Source organism: Orbicella franksi, chromosome 5, assembly GCF_964199315.1.
Source record: "Orbicella franksi chromosome 5, jaOrbFran1.1, whole genome shotgun sequence".
Lineage (NCBI taxonomy): Eukaryota > Metazoa > Cnidaria > Anthozoa > Scleractinia > Merulinidae > Orbicella > Orbicella franksi.
The window spans coordinates 10,847,401-10,862,400 of record NC_138149.1 but is presented as its reverse complement, the minus strand read 5'-3'; the positions used below and the strand labels follow the sequence as shown (position 1 = coordinate 10,862,400).

General features: G+C 39.4%; 1 protein-coding gene and 3 pseudogenes across 1 annotated transcript; all 4 read left to right on the top strand.

The window, feature by feature from the left end:
* The window catches only part of LOC145486759 (uncharacterized), a 5,509-nt pseudogene extending 5,401 nt beyond the window's left edge, over positions 1-108 (top strand).
* The window catches only part of LOC145486570 (uncharacterized), a 20,936-nt pseudogene extending 13,861 nt beyond the window's left edge, over positions 1-7,075 (top strand).
* Positions 2,442-3,835, top strand: LOC145486569 (protein FAM200A-like; annotated as a pseudogene).
* LOC145486571 (uncharacterized) lies at positions 4,026-4,683 on the top strand. Its single transcript, XM_081465257.1, has one exon. The coding sequence runs from the start codon at positions 4,026-4,028 to the stop codon at positions 4,677-4,679; it is 654 nt and encodes a 217-aa protein (XP_081321383.1). The 3' UTR covers positions 4,680-4,683.
* Positions 7,076-15,000: the final 7,925 nt, after the last annotated feature.

Sequence of the window (15,000 nt, the reverse complement as noted above, 5' to 3'; positions counted from 1 at the left end):
CCTGGACATGCTGTTGACCTTGCAGTATGGTTCGCAAGAATGTCACAAAACACTTGGAATCATGAACTGGGTACTACATCAGTGATATCCGTGAGCTATGTTGCATAAGTACACTTTTTGCTCTACCTGGAAAGTGTTTTATGCCTGTTTTGTCTTTTAGATCAAGGCCTCTTTGATCATGTATAGCTGCAGGCTCCATATTTACGTTTGTTTTCTTGTTTTTTTTTTTTGGACAGTGATAATATCTATACATCTCTTCTCCTGGGACTTGACATTTTTGTGATAAATGGCCAGCTCATGAATGTTATCTTGTTTTATTGTTCCTGTTATTCAATTTAGGAAGACATTTGGGTATCCATCTTGTAAAATAAAAAAGGAATAGACAACTAAAGGTTGTAGTAGATGTTGTTTTGCATGTTTTTTTACCCAATTGAATGTACAAGGATCTGGATGGGGCGCCAAACACTGAGTTATTGTTCTGAATTGCCATAAAAACATCAATACAGCATTTCTTGATTGACAATTTTACCTAGTTATTGGCTGTCAGGCCTTCTTGTGAGGGGTCCTTTTTTTTTTCTTTCTTCAAAAAAAGAAGGCATTCATGTTCAGTGGCAATGAGCATCCCCACTTTTTAGTCACTATGGTCTAGCGACAGGAACTCGCGAGTACACCCGAAAGTAACCTGACGCGCTGGTGCTGGGATATCAACTCAATCGACTCGGCAAGAAATGTAGGGCTGGTCTTGATGAAAGGGTTATTACTGTAAACAGGTTCATGCGAGAGCACTCTGGAAAAACCACCTGCATTATATATATAAAAAAGTTTGACTAGAATATATACAAATCAACTTCGTTTATTTATTCAAGTTCTTTATTTCTTGTGACAGTTTGGTCAGTACACACCGTACAATGTTTTAAAAATCGAGTTGTCTGGTGTACTGTTTACTTCTTGAATTTATAGTTCTTGTGCAGTACTTCATCGGAGACCCAGGGGATAGTCGGGAAGGGTCGAAACTTTTTTTCGGGTATAATCGGTGCCCGAAAGTTTGTCCATCTTGCAAGCTTTCGCACACCGGCTATCCCCCTGGGTCTCCGACATAAATGTTCGATAGATAACTAGGAATTGAAGGGCAAAAGTTTTGAAAACAAACTCGCTGAATAAGAAGTAACCGCAGTATCTTAGTGATAAAAACAGACAAAATGTAAGGCCCCTGCTTTCCGCAAAGCTTACAATTGCAATATGGATCTAATCAATTTCCAAATCGCGAATCATACACGCGAGTACTAAGCGAATCTGGTTGTAGGAGAAAACATCATCCAGGTGATCTTTGACGGTACGTAATTTAACATCCTTACAACCTTCAATCGCTCCCTTTATTAGTTGGAAGGACTCGGGGTTGACTTCCATGTGACGAGCGACTATTGTTTTGTCCAGAGGTGCGTTGGCGGCAAAACAATCGATTGCGTAAACCTCGACGGTCGCTTCGGCAATTCCCAACTGGCGAGCAATCACGGCAACACTTTTTCCTTTCCTCAGCTTGTCCACCACTTGGATCTTCTTTTGCGAGCGGTAGTTGTTACCGTAGAGTCGGTAGAGGTGAATTTTCTGCCAGAAAAAGTATCAATGGTCTTAGTTCCTGTGTAATCCTGACATCTTACACATTTGCCACTATTCTCTAAAATCCAGAAGAAAGTCTAGTAAAGGAACATACAAAAACGATACCGCTAGTGAAACGTTCTTACAATAAAGAAGTAAAATTGTTATCTCATATGAACGCTATCTAATACATACGTTCGGTTCAGTCTGTGTCCTGGCACGCTTCCTGGTTTCCGCTACTGTTTCATCTTCACTACGTCGCTTTCTGACGTAAAGCAAAACGGCAAATGTCTAAGTTACAAAGATCGACACTTAAAAAAATAAACGGAAAACGAAAAACTCACCTTTCAGCCATACTTCGAGTTGCAATTGACGAAAATAAAGGAAAATATTTATCACTGGGAAGACCGCGTGAGAAAATGCGGCGGCAAAGCAACACTATCCTTCGATTAGGTGTGATAATCTCCTCATGCCGCACCAATGAGATATGATCATTGCTAAAACCCTTTGACGGAGATAGAAAGCAGAACTTGTTTTTGACAATCAATGTTCACTACACGAAGAAATTTGTCTTCAAACAGCACTTCCCCACATGCAAATCTGATGAAATTGCATGAGAATAGATAGTTATGTGCGAACAAGAGCCTGTTCAATTCTCTTTCATTTTTTTAGCCAAACAGCGCTAAGGTTTAGGGAAAAACTTTTGAATTTGGCACTTCTTGGTTGAAAACCAATCAGAGCTGCTCTTTGGTAATTATTTCGTGCTTGTAGTAAATGGCTGCCGCTGCCGGAATCCCACTGATTCCGCTATAGTTCTTACGCGAACCATTACTTAAAGCAAGACCACTTTAAACATCAATGGGTTAATGACCACAACTTGGCCTTCGATTCACGCTCCGGCATGTGGTGGCTAATATACAAGGAGGAAACAGATGGTGAGAAAGGCGGAATGTTTTTTTTCTATGCAAGAAGCATAATACCTCAAATATCAAGAACAACAGCAAAATCTACAATCTCACACCTGCCCCACGATTTAAAACTGATGCTCTTAAAGAACATGCAAAGAGTGCCCAACATACAGCAGCTGTAGAAGCAGAAATGATCAGGCGAGTGTCAGTTTTTCACAAAGAAATTGAAAGCCAAGAGAGAAGCAAAGATGAAGTTCTGCACAATGCTTTTATGGCTGTATACTGGTTGGCAAAGGAGGAGATGGTGAACAAGAAGTTTCCTTCACTTCTTAAATTACTCGAAATGCTTGGATTAGAAAAGATGAAACATTTTCAGCGTCGCTCTGCAGGATCAACCATTGAAATCTTCTTGACCATAGGAAAAGTACTCAAGCAGAGGGTAGTTGAGGCTTTGAAGACATCCAAAGCATTTGGTCTGTTAGTCGACGAAGTAACGGATGTTGCAGTCAAGGAACAGTTGATAGCTTTTGTACAGTATGTTGGTGACGACGGCCATCCTTTGGTGAAATTCTTTTTCATTGACGATGTTTTGGAACAGTCCTCATCTGCCAATGCCGAAACAATTGCAAAATGTATCCAGGACAATCTAAGTAACTGTGAACTCGACATTCTGAAAATGATGAGTCTGGTAAGCGATGGTGCAAAGGTTATGACAGGCCACAAAACTGGAGTAGCTGCCCGACTAAAGCAACTTAACAGTAAGCTACTAAATGTACACTGTATCTGCCATAGGCTTGCCTCGGCTTGCGCTGGTGCAAGTGACAAGACGAAGTATATCGCACAAGTGGAAGGAATCCTCTTGCAACTCTGGAAGTTCTTTGCTAACTCTCCAAAACGAACGGCAGTTCTAGTTAAAGCACAAGAGTCTAGGCAAAAGATGAAACTATCCTATAAAGCAAGGTCTGCTGTGGAAAAGAAGGTCAGAAAAGCGTGCAGAACATGCTGGCTGTCGACAAGTAATGCTGTTGATGGGGTGTATGAAGATTTTGTTCCTATCATACAAGCAATAAATCTGATTGATGACAAAGATGCTTTGGCATCGTACCTGCTCTCCAAAATGAAAAGCTTCAAGTTTGTTGGTGCCATCTACATTTTGAAGGCTGTTCTCCCAGAACTAGCAGCACTGAGTAAGACATTCCAGCGCGGTACCGTTAACTTTGGCCATATTGTTCCTGCAATCAACCACACAACAGACAAACTAACCAAAATAGCGCAAGAAGAGACACCTATTACACAGCTTCAGGTTGATGTTCAGGAAAGTGGATGACTTGGCACCTGTGACTTACAAAGTAACGAGTATGAGGTGCAAGTTCTTCACAACCTTCTGAGAAATTATGTACATTCATTGAAGCAGAACATCACTTTACGTTTCAAGGATTCTATGCCAGTTGTTTCAGCACTCAACATCTTCAATCCAACTGCGATTCCAAACCGTGGGACATCGGAGTTTACCAGCTACAGATGCAAAGAAATGGCCACATTGCCCATCAGCACTTTCCAAATGATGAAGAGTCACAATGCCAAGCAAATGCAGAATGGGAGAAGCTGAAAGGGCAAATCCCTGAAGAACTTGAAAATGTCACCCCAAAAGAGTGGTGTCTAAGGAGGCTCCTTTCAATGCGGACTGATTTTGGCCATTTCTACCTTAAGTTGATATGGATTGCTGAAATCATCCTTTCCCTCCCAGTGTCAAATGCATGGCCGGAAAGAGGAGCCAGTGCTGTGAAGAGGATAAAGAGCAGACTCCGGAGCAGTATGAGCAATCAGATGTTGGAGGCACTGCTACAGATCTCAATTAATGGGCCAGCAGTAAGCAAGGCAGAAGACCTGGTCAAAGAAGCTGTCAAAACCTGGAGCAAGACAAAGAAGAGAAGGAAGCTCCCTCCAGCAGTAAATCTTAAGCTTGGTGCTACAACCTCTGGCAATTCTGAAATTCAAGTTCAAACCATTCTCGTTGACACTGCTATTCAAACTGATCTGGAGGAAGACGTCAATGAAGAAGTAGAAGCAGCAAGTCTTCAAGCAGAGGTTGAAGCTGCTGTTGAGGCTTTCAAGCTTCCAGCTGACCAATCTTATGAGTCAGATGATTCTGCTTTTGAAACTGAAGAATACTAACCAGTCCTCAGCCTTAATAACATTTTGTGCTTACCAATGTATTCATGGTCACTACAGTAGTTAACCTGAATCTTTAAGCATATGAGATCTCAATGATAGGTTATTCAAGGAACAGTGTTTCGCCAACTGAAACTGTAGTAGTTCATCTCACAATTTCGTTTCACCACATTATCGAGCTACCATTTTCAGAGATTTGAAAGTTCACCTAAGATTTTCAGAGATTGTTCCATTTACCCTACAATTTTCGTCACAGTAAATCCCATTACCTAAAATTTTTGGAAGCTTGAAAGTTCAAAATAAACCTTTAAATTGCCTAAAAAGTAGTACTATACCATAAAAATGACGTTCCAACCTTTCAGGGAAATTTGGTCGTTGGGTACCCCTGATAATTCAGAAGCATCTGTAATGTTTCCTCTTTAGAGAGCAATATAGACATGTCATTCAAAAATTATTAGTGATTGTCAAAACTGTTTAACTCAGTAAAGACATGTTGGCTCAGTGAGGAAAGATCATTACAGTTTAATTTCATTTTGTGATGAGGTGTATTAATTTATATAATAATTTTGTTGGCTGGAATTCATCAGTGCTACCTTGTACTTAAATTTCTTTAAATAAACTAGGTAGTTAGGTGATGCAAAGGAGCACTAAATTTTGCCCCAGAATGCAGGAAAATACATCTCGAAGAGTGTAGAATTTCAAAATTTTCCGGGGAAGCATGCCCCCGGATCCCCCTAGCAGGGAAGGCCCATAGGGCCTTCCAGTTTCCCTACCAAGTTTCAAAACCTCTCCTACCCACCTGTACAAATTATTATTGAAACCCCTGTCAGGTTCTGAGGGATTTAAACTGAAACCAATTTTCCGCGAGTGTAACATAGACAAAAAGAGTTTTTCATAATTATTAGAAACCAACAAAAATGTGTATATGTTAACGTAGATAGCAGTATCACTGCAACAAATATTGAAGACAGGCTGGCGACGGCATTAGAGAAAGCAACAGATATGCTGAAAGTGCTGTCTCTACAAAGGTAGGTTCGCTCATTATTTTTCAAATTAATGATAAATCTGAAGGTAGAAAAGTCGCCCCAGAAAACCTTGACATAATGTACATGTATACAGATTTAATTTTACAGACAATTCTGGATATATAATGACAATGATCCCGTAATATGATAAAATGCCTAAAACTGTATTAGATCTAAAAGGTGAAAGATATTAATCTAAGATCTCTGACTACCATTTTGCAGGGAGAAACTCAAAACTTTCAGGAGAGACAGGGCTGAGCAAGAAGGCTTCCTAGTTAGTAATTTAAGAATTGTTAGTATTGTAATTACTGTAAGTATTGTACGTTGTGTTGTATTTATCAAATAAATTTAAAAAAAGACAGAAAGGGGCAGTCAATAGGATGAAAATGACGGTGACAAGATTGACAAGTGAATGATTTCACGGGAAAATTCAGAAAAGCGCATGTTAAGTAGTTGGTGATGTGTTTCGGTTTTAAGACCATAAATTTTTCCGTTTCGTGCAACTTTGTACAAACTGTTTGTTGGGCATTTGATGTTAGCCTCCCTGTTAGCACGAGTGGTTCATTTCCCTCCACTTAATTTTAATCATTTTGGTGTTTTTTTTAACATAAAATAGACTTTTAGAAGGGTTTTTTCCGTTCTAACACCATTCTATAATTATTATGCTACCCTAAGTTTAATACATTTTCCTTGAAATGATTTTGCTGTAAATGTCTGTGAATTATTAAATAGTTATCCACTCGCCCCATTTACAAAAGAATTACATTGTGTTATTTCAATGTAGCTTGGATGTCCTGTGTCTGCAGGCATTCGTAAAACATTTACCTAAATTGACAAATAATATGCAATAGGCACTTTAGTACAAACCACATGAAGAACTGTTTTACTCAGTTTTATAGCTTTTAATTTCCTTTATCTAATCTGAAGGTCAGCATAAAGCTATTGTCTTTGGAGAACTTATAAGTTGTTAATTTTTTTTGTTGCGTTCTGGCAAGTTGCCTCAGGTAGCTCCAAAAACAGACACCAAAGAAACTAAATGTCACTGATATTAATAGCTCTGCATTTTCAAACAGAAAGCACAAAAAAAGAATCGAATGAGAAAAGCGAAGGAGAGGAGAAGGAGAAAGAGAAGGTAGAAGAGGAGCAAAAATTATGCTACAGTAAGTACAATAATTATTTATCCTGAAACGATTTTGCAGATTCAAGAGAAAGATGCAAGCTCTGCAAGGAGAGGAAGGGTGAACGAAGAGCCGGTGTTGGGAAATGTGATTAGTGTCAGGTCCTGAGACAGGACACAGGAAAGGAGATTTCAAACAGGAGCTCATTTCCAGGTGAGAAGCCGCAGTAACTGAAATTGCCTTAGTTGTATACATGTAGTTTTCGTAACATGGGAGTTTATGGCCCATGTTTACATGTGAAAATAATCAATTGTCTTGCGTGTCGATATTCATTTTAATGGAAACGTTCAATTTAAGTTTTACTGACGTTGGCCATTCTATGCAGGAGCAACCTCATTGCCAAGCTAAGTTATTCACCTTGTTCCTCATGTTGCACAACTGTTTTTATTCTGTATGTTACAGGAAGTCTACAACTGGGCCGGGGCAAATGAATCCTTCCCGCCCTCTTTCACCCTGCATAGAGGTAGTGTGATGGTTTCTCACGAAGAAACAGTGCAAGATGATGAAACTTTAGATGTCACAGAGATAGTAAGTAGACAATGTGATTTGCTCAACTTTAAAGTGGACACTTTTTAAAATTTGACCAGAAGTCATAATCGGGGACGGAGACCTTCCCCGATTGTGGCTCCTGAATTGACACAACAATCGTAGATATGCTTGATGGTCACAATGCTGAAAGTTACCCTACCCATTCTCGCATACCCAGGCGCAGCTAGTAAGGCATTACGATATTTCCCGGTGACGCGCTAGTCTAGAAAAGTCTACAGAAACCCAGACAGTCGATCCTTGCGAGCGACCTCCCAAAATGTCAAGTCTGGGTGGCCGCTAAAGGGAGGTGGCCGCTTACGGGAGCTTAGACCATATTTGGTCAAAATTTGGCCACATTAGCATGTTTATTTTTAATTCATTTATGGTCGTCTCTTGTAAGACTTCCAGGAATGCAATGTTACATAACCTTATTATCCAGCTTTCGCTTCATTATCTGTTTCAATGTTAACTTTTGTTTTGACATTTTTCTGTATTTACTTCCTGCAGGAGGAAGAGGAAATGGAATCATTGTTTCAAACTAGGGTTAGGGAAGTCATTTTTATAATGTCCATCATTTAAACAAATCAAGTCTAACCTTGCAATCGGACTTATATGTAGCCGATATAGGCGGAGTTTTAACCAATCTTGTGAATGCGAAGAAGATCATAATATCTGCTGCTAAATTTCTTTATACCTTCCATGTTGCTATTTACTTATGAATTCGCAGGGACTCATTATTATTGCTCACTTTAATTCAGACTTAGTTGTTAGGAACTTACCTTCAGTCCACTTACTGATTCACTGAGTAGAAATACTCCTAGTCGCTTCATGCTACAGAAACCGGGATAAGCTCCAGCCTGATGGGCCACTTGGCTTGCATGCAGACTTTACCCTTTACCATCCTGGATGTGCAGCTTAAGTGTCGGAGCATTTTTGAAAATGGGATGTTTTCGAGATCCATACTTCTTGCGGTGAAGTTGTCCTTAATTTTAAGCGTGGTCACTCAGGATCAGATTCTTTGTTAGCCAACTCACGCTCGGTCGATAGACTTCCTAATCAAGTCAGGACACTTGGGACCAGGCTCTTAGGAACGTACCCTGGTAGATGGACTTCCTAATCTAGCTAGGACACTTGGGACCAGGCTCCTAAGTCTATCTAAGATTCAAAAACTTACTGGTTGGCATGGGAGGGGTATTAACAAGTAGGTAATAATTTTTGCTGGATCGCTTGAGACAAGTCTCTTTGTGAGGCACCTTACCCCCGGTTGATAGACTTAGACAAGGACACTTGAGATTTTACCCTCACTTGATAGACCCTCTAAAAGAGCCACAACACTTGAAAGCAACCTCATCGTGAGCGGAAGCATTTGGGACCAGATTCTTAGAATTCTTCCAAACTTTCATCCATATTCTAGTAAGGAGTAGTAAGGATACGCAGAAACTTAATTTAACTACGCATTAATTTTCATATCAAATCAATCAATCGGAGCAGGTTCTTATACTATCAACATAAACACAACACATCTCTTTGTTTCTTGGCCACTTAGTTCGGTAAATTGAAAGGGGGGTATTCTACTGATATGTGTCAAACAGCCATCCTACGTTTAAAGGGCCCGGGATAACTGTTTGACACTTGTGGGTAGAATACTTCCCTTCTATTATCGTTCACAGGTTTCCTTCAAGAGGAATTATAATTACCAAGAAGGTGCACTGTCAAAAACCCTGGAAGGTAAGAACTTTTCATTTAGTTTTATGTTGAAAAAAACATCAACTCGAAACGTTCATTTAAGGTACGAGGCTACGATTTTCCTTTTGTCTTAAATATCTCTCTTTGTTCTACAGATTATTTGTTTCCTTATTTTTGTGGCTCTTCAGCCATTATGTAAACTAAATACTGTTAAAAATCAAATAGGGGGTCTTTCTGTTTGGGAAAGATATTTTACGATTACTCTGGGCTGATTGGAGGTTAGTAACAAAGGTGTTATTATCATTGCACATGCAGAAACTGATGCCAAAGAAGATGGAGACGATAAGAAGAGCGATGATAACAATGACGTGTCAGGCACGTCTTTAGAAAAGAAAAAAGGGAAAAGAAAGGACCGTAACAGAACAACAGCCAAAAGACTGAAGAAAAAGAAAGAGAAGGAAGGAAACAACAAAACTGATAACTGATTTAAAAATATTTTGTCAGTTTAAAAATTGTCATTTTTAAACAGATTTAAAAATCATTGCTGCGCCTTTCATTGACATGCTAACTCTGAGGTTCAGAACGAAATTTGCGATTTCTTTTTATGCTGCCTACAAAACGATTATCATATAAACGGACATCTTAAGACACAAACAAAATAGATCAAAATCCTACAATCACAACTCAAGGGCACAATATTTCTTTTACCCTTACTTCTGAAGTATAGCCCATGTTCCAAAGAGGTCCGCAGCATGACTGATGGGGTATTTTCAATGATGAATCCCCAACTCCATCGTTGACATGTTATTTAACGCGTAGTAAATTAGATGTATTTTACTTAGACAGATAGATCGTGTTACAGTTTGTACATACAATAATGCGTGTATTTTCCTTAGGATAATATTGACAGAATATCGTCTGAATCGTGCGAGAACTTACAAGAAAAACGAAAGTTAGGCTGGTTGAGGACATGCAAGTGAGTCGCTTAAATCACTTTATTTCTGCTATATTCTCCTTTTGTATCTTTGTGTCATGGAAAACCGGTGTCGAAAAGAATTCACCAACAATAATTAATTACTCATTAGAGAGTTTAAACTTGAGTGCCGTATTGTCGAACAAACCGAATGTCTTCAAGCGAGCGACAACTCAAAACCAGTCCAGAATCAGGACAGCTCCAACCAAATGGACCAAACATGGATACATGTGTTTATGGATTTCAGATGTTGCCCTACATCACGATATTAGGCAACTTAAGCAGCAGACGTCGCCAGCCTGATGACGGCAACCGGAAACGTGACATTTCTTTCAAGACGTCACTGCGCATGTACAACACGTTGTGACCTGACGTTGCCCTGAGGTCGAGAACATGAGAACGTGGAGTTTCACGTCGCAACAAAAATGTGAGTACTTAATCTTTTGTTTTGATCCCTTTTAGCTTACTTTTGTGCTATTTTGGTGCTGAACCAAGGTAAAGTTGCATAATGATTGCCTTTATGCTTAAAACAATGTTCTGGAAGTATTCCTGGACTCATTTTTTCTTAACTGAAAAATTGTTTTTGGCAGGTCAAACTAGCCTTCAGCGAAGAGGTTGCTTTCATCCAACGTAATGCCGCTCAGTATAATTAGTTTTTTCAGACTTTCTCAACGTATAATTGGTAGATTGCTATAGCTTGAAATAACATTGATTTTATTTTGGCAATCCCCTCGTCTTGGTATTTCGTTTAACGTAGAGGCTTCTTTAATTGACTCGATGAATTTTGTATTCGAACAGTGTGTACAGGTAAATTTTTAATGTTTACAAGAGCTGGAAAACTTCGCGCTACCAAATTGTCCTGCCTGGATTTTATTTCTTGTAAATACAAGATTACTGCATCCTTCGCAGAATGCTGTTTACGATTCTTTATCAAAAGAGCTGGCGAAACTCCTGTATTTGAGTGGCCGATCAGTGTGTCGAATGAAAAACGCAGTGAGCTGAGATTTTGTTCGAAATCTATATGTGTGTAATCTTGGTAGTCTAAAAATACACCTGTTTTTTTTTCTCAATGAGCGGTGATACAAACTTTGGTTAAAAATTGCAATTAATTGCTTTAGCAATACACGTTTTACAAGTAAAATAATTTTTGCTCTTTACGTTTGACATTTCAAAGCAGGCAAAGTTTATAAACTTAAATTGTTTCGTTATTTTTCGCAATGATTTTACATCTCTTAGTAACACATGAACAGCATAACGTTTAATTCCATTGAGTTATTTTTCAACTATAGTTTATCTTCAACTCGTAGACAGTGTGGACAAAACAAAAAGATGTGATGCTAGCCTGAGAAATCCTTCTTTAAGGATGGTAACTTGCTGTCCAATCGCAACCTGAAGCCGTTCTAGCCCCAGTTTCTTATCGGTCGTCACGTCGCCGTCGTCAACGAAAATGTCTGTTGCTTAAGGTGCCTGTTAAGCCAAACCTGGGCCCAACAACAAAGCTGAAGTGTTCTTCTTGCGACAAGACTGTCAGCAAGAATCAGGTGGCCATATTGTGCAAAGGCTGCAAAAGAAGCTATCACGGCAAGTGTGTGGGGCTATGAAGGGACGACACTGAAAGACTTCACAACTTTCAAGCAGACTGGAAATGTTTGACTTGTTCTCTACCACAGTTTAGCGATTCATTCTTCGATTCGTTTAATTCAAGCGAACTTTCAGATCATGGGCATTTAAACGATGCGAATAGCAACTTCTTCGACACTTTGCATGGATATGCAAATAAGAACTTTATCATCGGAAGTTTCAACATAAACGCTCTCGTCGGAAAATTCTGTGAACTTCAGGACTGGATCGAAATGTTCGACATTTTGTGTCTACAAGAAATGAAGATAGATGCATCATTTCCAGATTCCCAGTTCGCGGTCAAAGGATATGAATGTTACCGTAAGGATCGCAAGAAAGGCGGTGGAGGTATTTTATTGTATGTTCGCAAATCCATTCCTTCAAGCCAAGTGAGAATTAGAAGCAAAGCAGTGGAAGCAATACTCGTCGACATTCAGCTTGGACAGCGACTTATGTCTTTACTTAATGTTTACAAACCACCGTCAGTAAACAACCAGACGTTTACGAGCGACATGTGTGAAATTTTATACGCAGCGATTTCAAACCGAGCTAGTGTGTTATGTTTGGGAGATCTCAATTGCAATATTCTAAAACCACAAGACAGCGGGAAACAAGGTCGAGCTTTCTTAGATATCTGTGACATCTACGGCTTGGACAATGTCATAAATGAGCGAACAAGGATTTCAATTTCTAGAGAGTCTTGCTTAGACATTATAGCAACAATTTCTCCGACATTTGCATTAAAATTAGGAACAATGGAGACAGGCCTGAGTGATCACAAACTGGTCTACACCATTCTTAACAAGAAATTATCCAAACCAGAGACCGTTTTTACTAAAGGCAGGTGTTTTAAAAGCTTCGATGCAAATGCTTTTAATAAGGACCTTGCATGTGTGCCGTTTAATGTGGCATATGTGTTTGAAGACATCAATGACATCTGTTGGGCTTGGGAAAAGATGTATACCAATGTGCTTGACGATCATGCACCCATCAGAATGAGAAAGCGTAAGGCGGCTTCAGGCCAATCCAAACTTATTACACCGGAGATAAGAAAGGCCATTCGGAACCGAAACTACGGTGGCCCACTGGTGCCACCACTGCACACTGTAAAACAAACACATTCCTGATTAAAACCTTGCTTTCTCTGTGCAATTGTTCTTGTTTTCCATACAAATATAAGCCTGTTGCTTAGAAATTGACTTCCTCCGTGGAAATATACCTCCTCCGTAGAAATCAGCCTCCTCCGTAGAAATGAGCCTCCTCCGTAGAAATCAGCTTCCTCTGTAGAAATCAGCCTCCTCCGTAGAAATCATCTTCCTCCGTAGAAATGAGCCTTCTCCGTAGAAATTAGCTTCCTCTGTAGAAATCAAAGTACTGGTACCTAGGGCCCAGGCTTTTCTCTCTTATAGCTGTCCGCCATATGTGACAATGGCGAATTTTTGCAGCTCATGCGGCGAAAATCTTGGCCAGTATGCCATGCCTAATTATTGCCCCAAATGTGGCATGAAAGTGTACGCAGGTTAGTGATCGTTTCTTTTTTTGCTGTGTTTGATAATGTGTTTTAATATTTTATAAAAAACCTGATGAACGATGATCGAGTAGATGTTTTGTGTACAGTACAGCACATGTGGAGCTTTGGAGCTCATTTGAAATTACCGAAAGCAGCCGACATCCTTTTGGCTCGATTTATGGTTTTTGAATAAAATATTGGGTTTTGAAGAAAGAAGAAATAACCTTAAAGCAAATATCAGCCTGAATCTCAGTAACACTCCACACTTGCATCATTGGTCGAACTGTATTAATAATTTACTTTGTACAATTTTCATTCATTGTCAATCTGCAGAAGAGAGCTTCCTCTCCTCAGTGGGATAATTTACCTCCTAAAATTGAGACATTTTTTCAAATAATTAATCAGCCTTTACTCTCATTTCATAGGAGGAACAGTGACAACACTTGATACAAGTACACAAAAATCAAATTCAAATTCAAGGTTGTCATTTCATGAATTTAAGAAGATAAAAGAAGACGAGAGAGCTAAAAAGATAAAAGCTAAGAAACAGAAAACAGTCAAAGACGTAAAAATTCAAATAGGAGTTATGGAGGAGGCGGACGGCCGCTTGAAAAAGGTGAAGGGTAGGACTCTGCCACTGATGGTTCCAACTAATATCACTGCTAGAGAAATTCTCAAAGCAGCAACTACAAAACACGGAAGGCATTTCAAGCAGTTTAACCAGCAGGAAAGTTACTTCCTGCTCTATCCAGACCAAACTGTTGTAAACACCCTTCCTGGAAGTGCAGAACCTTTTGTACTTAACCAGTACAAGGAAGAACTTGGAAAACCTTTTTCCAAGTTGTACTTCTGGTTGTGTAGTACAAGCGACATGGAGAATCTTAATGGAGACTCTGATAGTAGCGAGCCAGGACCATCATTTCTTACCAGTACACCCTATACAGGCATTACAGTGGAAGAGGTGGAGGAAAGAGGTGTCTCACCAAAGCCCAATTATGGCACTTCCAATACTGAGGTTGAAGCAAAGGCTTCCCACCCTAGCCTGCTGGAGGAAATCGTACCTGTCGAACATGCTCTAGGGTATTTCCTGTGGAGGAAATTGAAATACATGCTGACCTATGTGCAGACTCTTTCATTGACCCTGTGGGAGAGCTTGACAGTTATGGAGAATATGTGGAGCCAGAAGAACCATACAGAGTTGAGTCTGCGTCTGAAGGAAGTGAGCATGAAGGTGATATGTCGCATAAGCTTAAAGAAGTTTTGAAAACTCTTGAACAAAATTTGGATTCCAGTAAGAAGACCAGGATAAGTGTAAGGCGGAAATCCATGTTTCAGGATTACATCGAAGCAAGGAAAAAGGAATGGTTCAATTCAAGACAAACACTTAAGGTGATCTTTATTGGAGAACCAGCTATTGATGATGGAGGGCCACTGCGTGAATTTTTTACAGGTTTGTTAATAGATTGACACTGCGTATGTAACTAACATTAGTATATTACCTGTAGTTGCAGTTGCTCTTAATATGCCAACTCAGTCTTCTAACAGATGAACTTTGCCCTTGGGATTATGCGAGTAAAGTATGATTCTCTTTTATCAGCACTTTTGTCTTTCGTAGTATTCAAGTACATTAATTTTGAAAGATCCCTGATCTCCCTCAGCAAGTGGGCTTTCTTATTAAATGTTGCTATGGTCTGTTGTTATTAATTTTATTATACTTAAATATTATAAGTTATATTTTTTTCCCGTGGCAGAAAATAAGTTATTATTGATTGATTTAACTTCTAGATAATAAGAATTTATGATG

What these genes read in the sequence shown, in the direction of transcription:
- LOC145486571 (XM_081465257.1), top strand. Translation starts at nt 4,026, where the DNA reads ATGCAAAGAAATGGCCACATTGCCCATCAGCACTTTCCAAATGATGAA.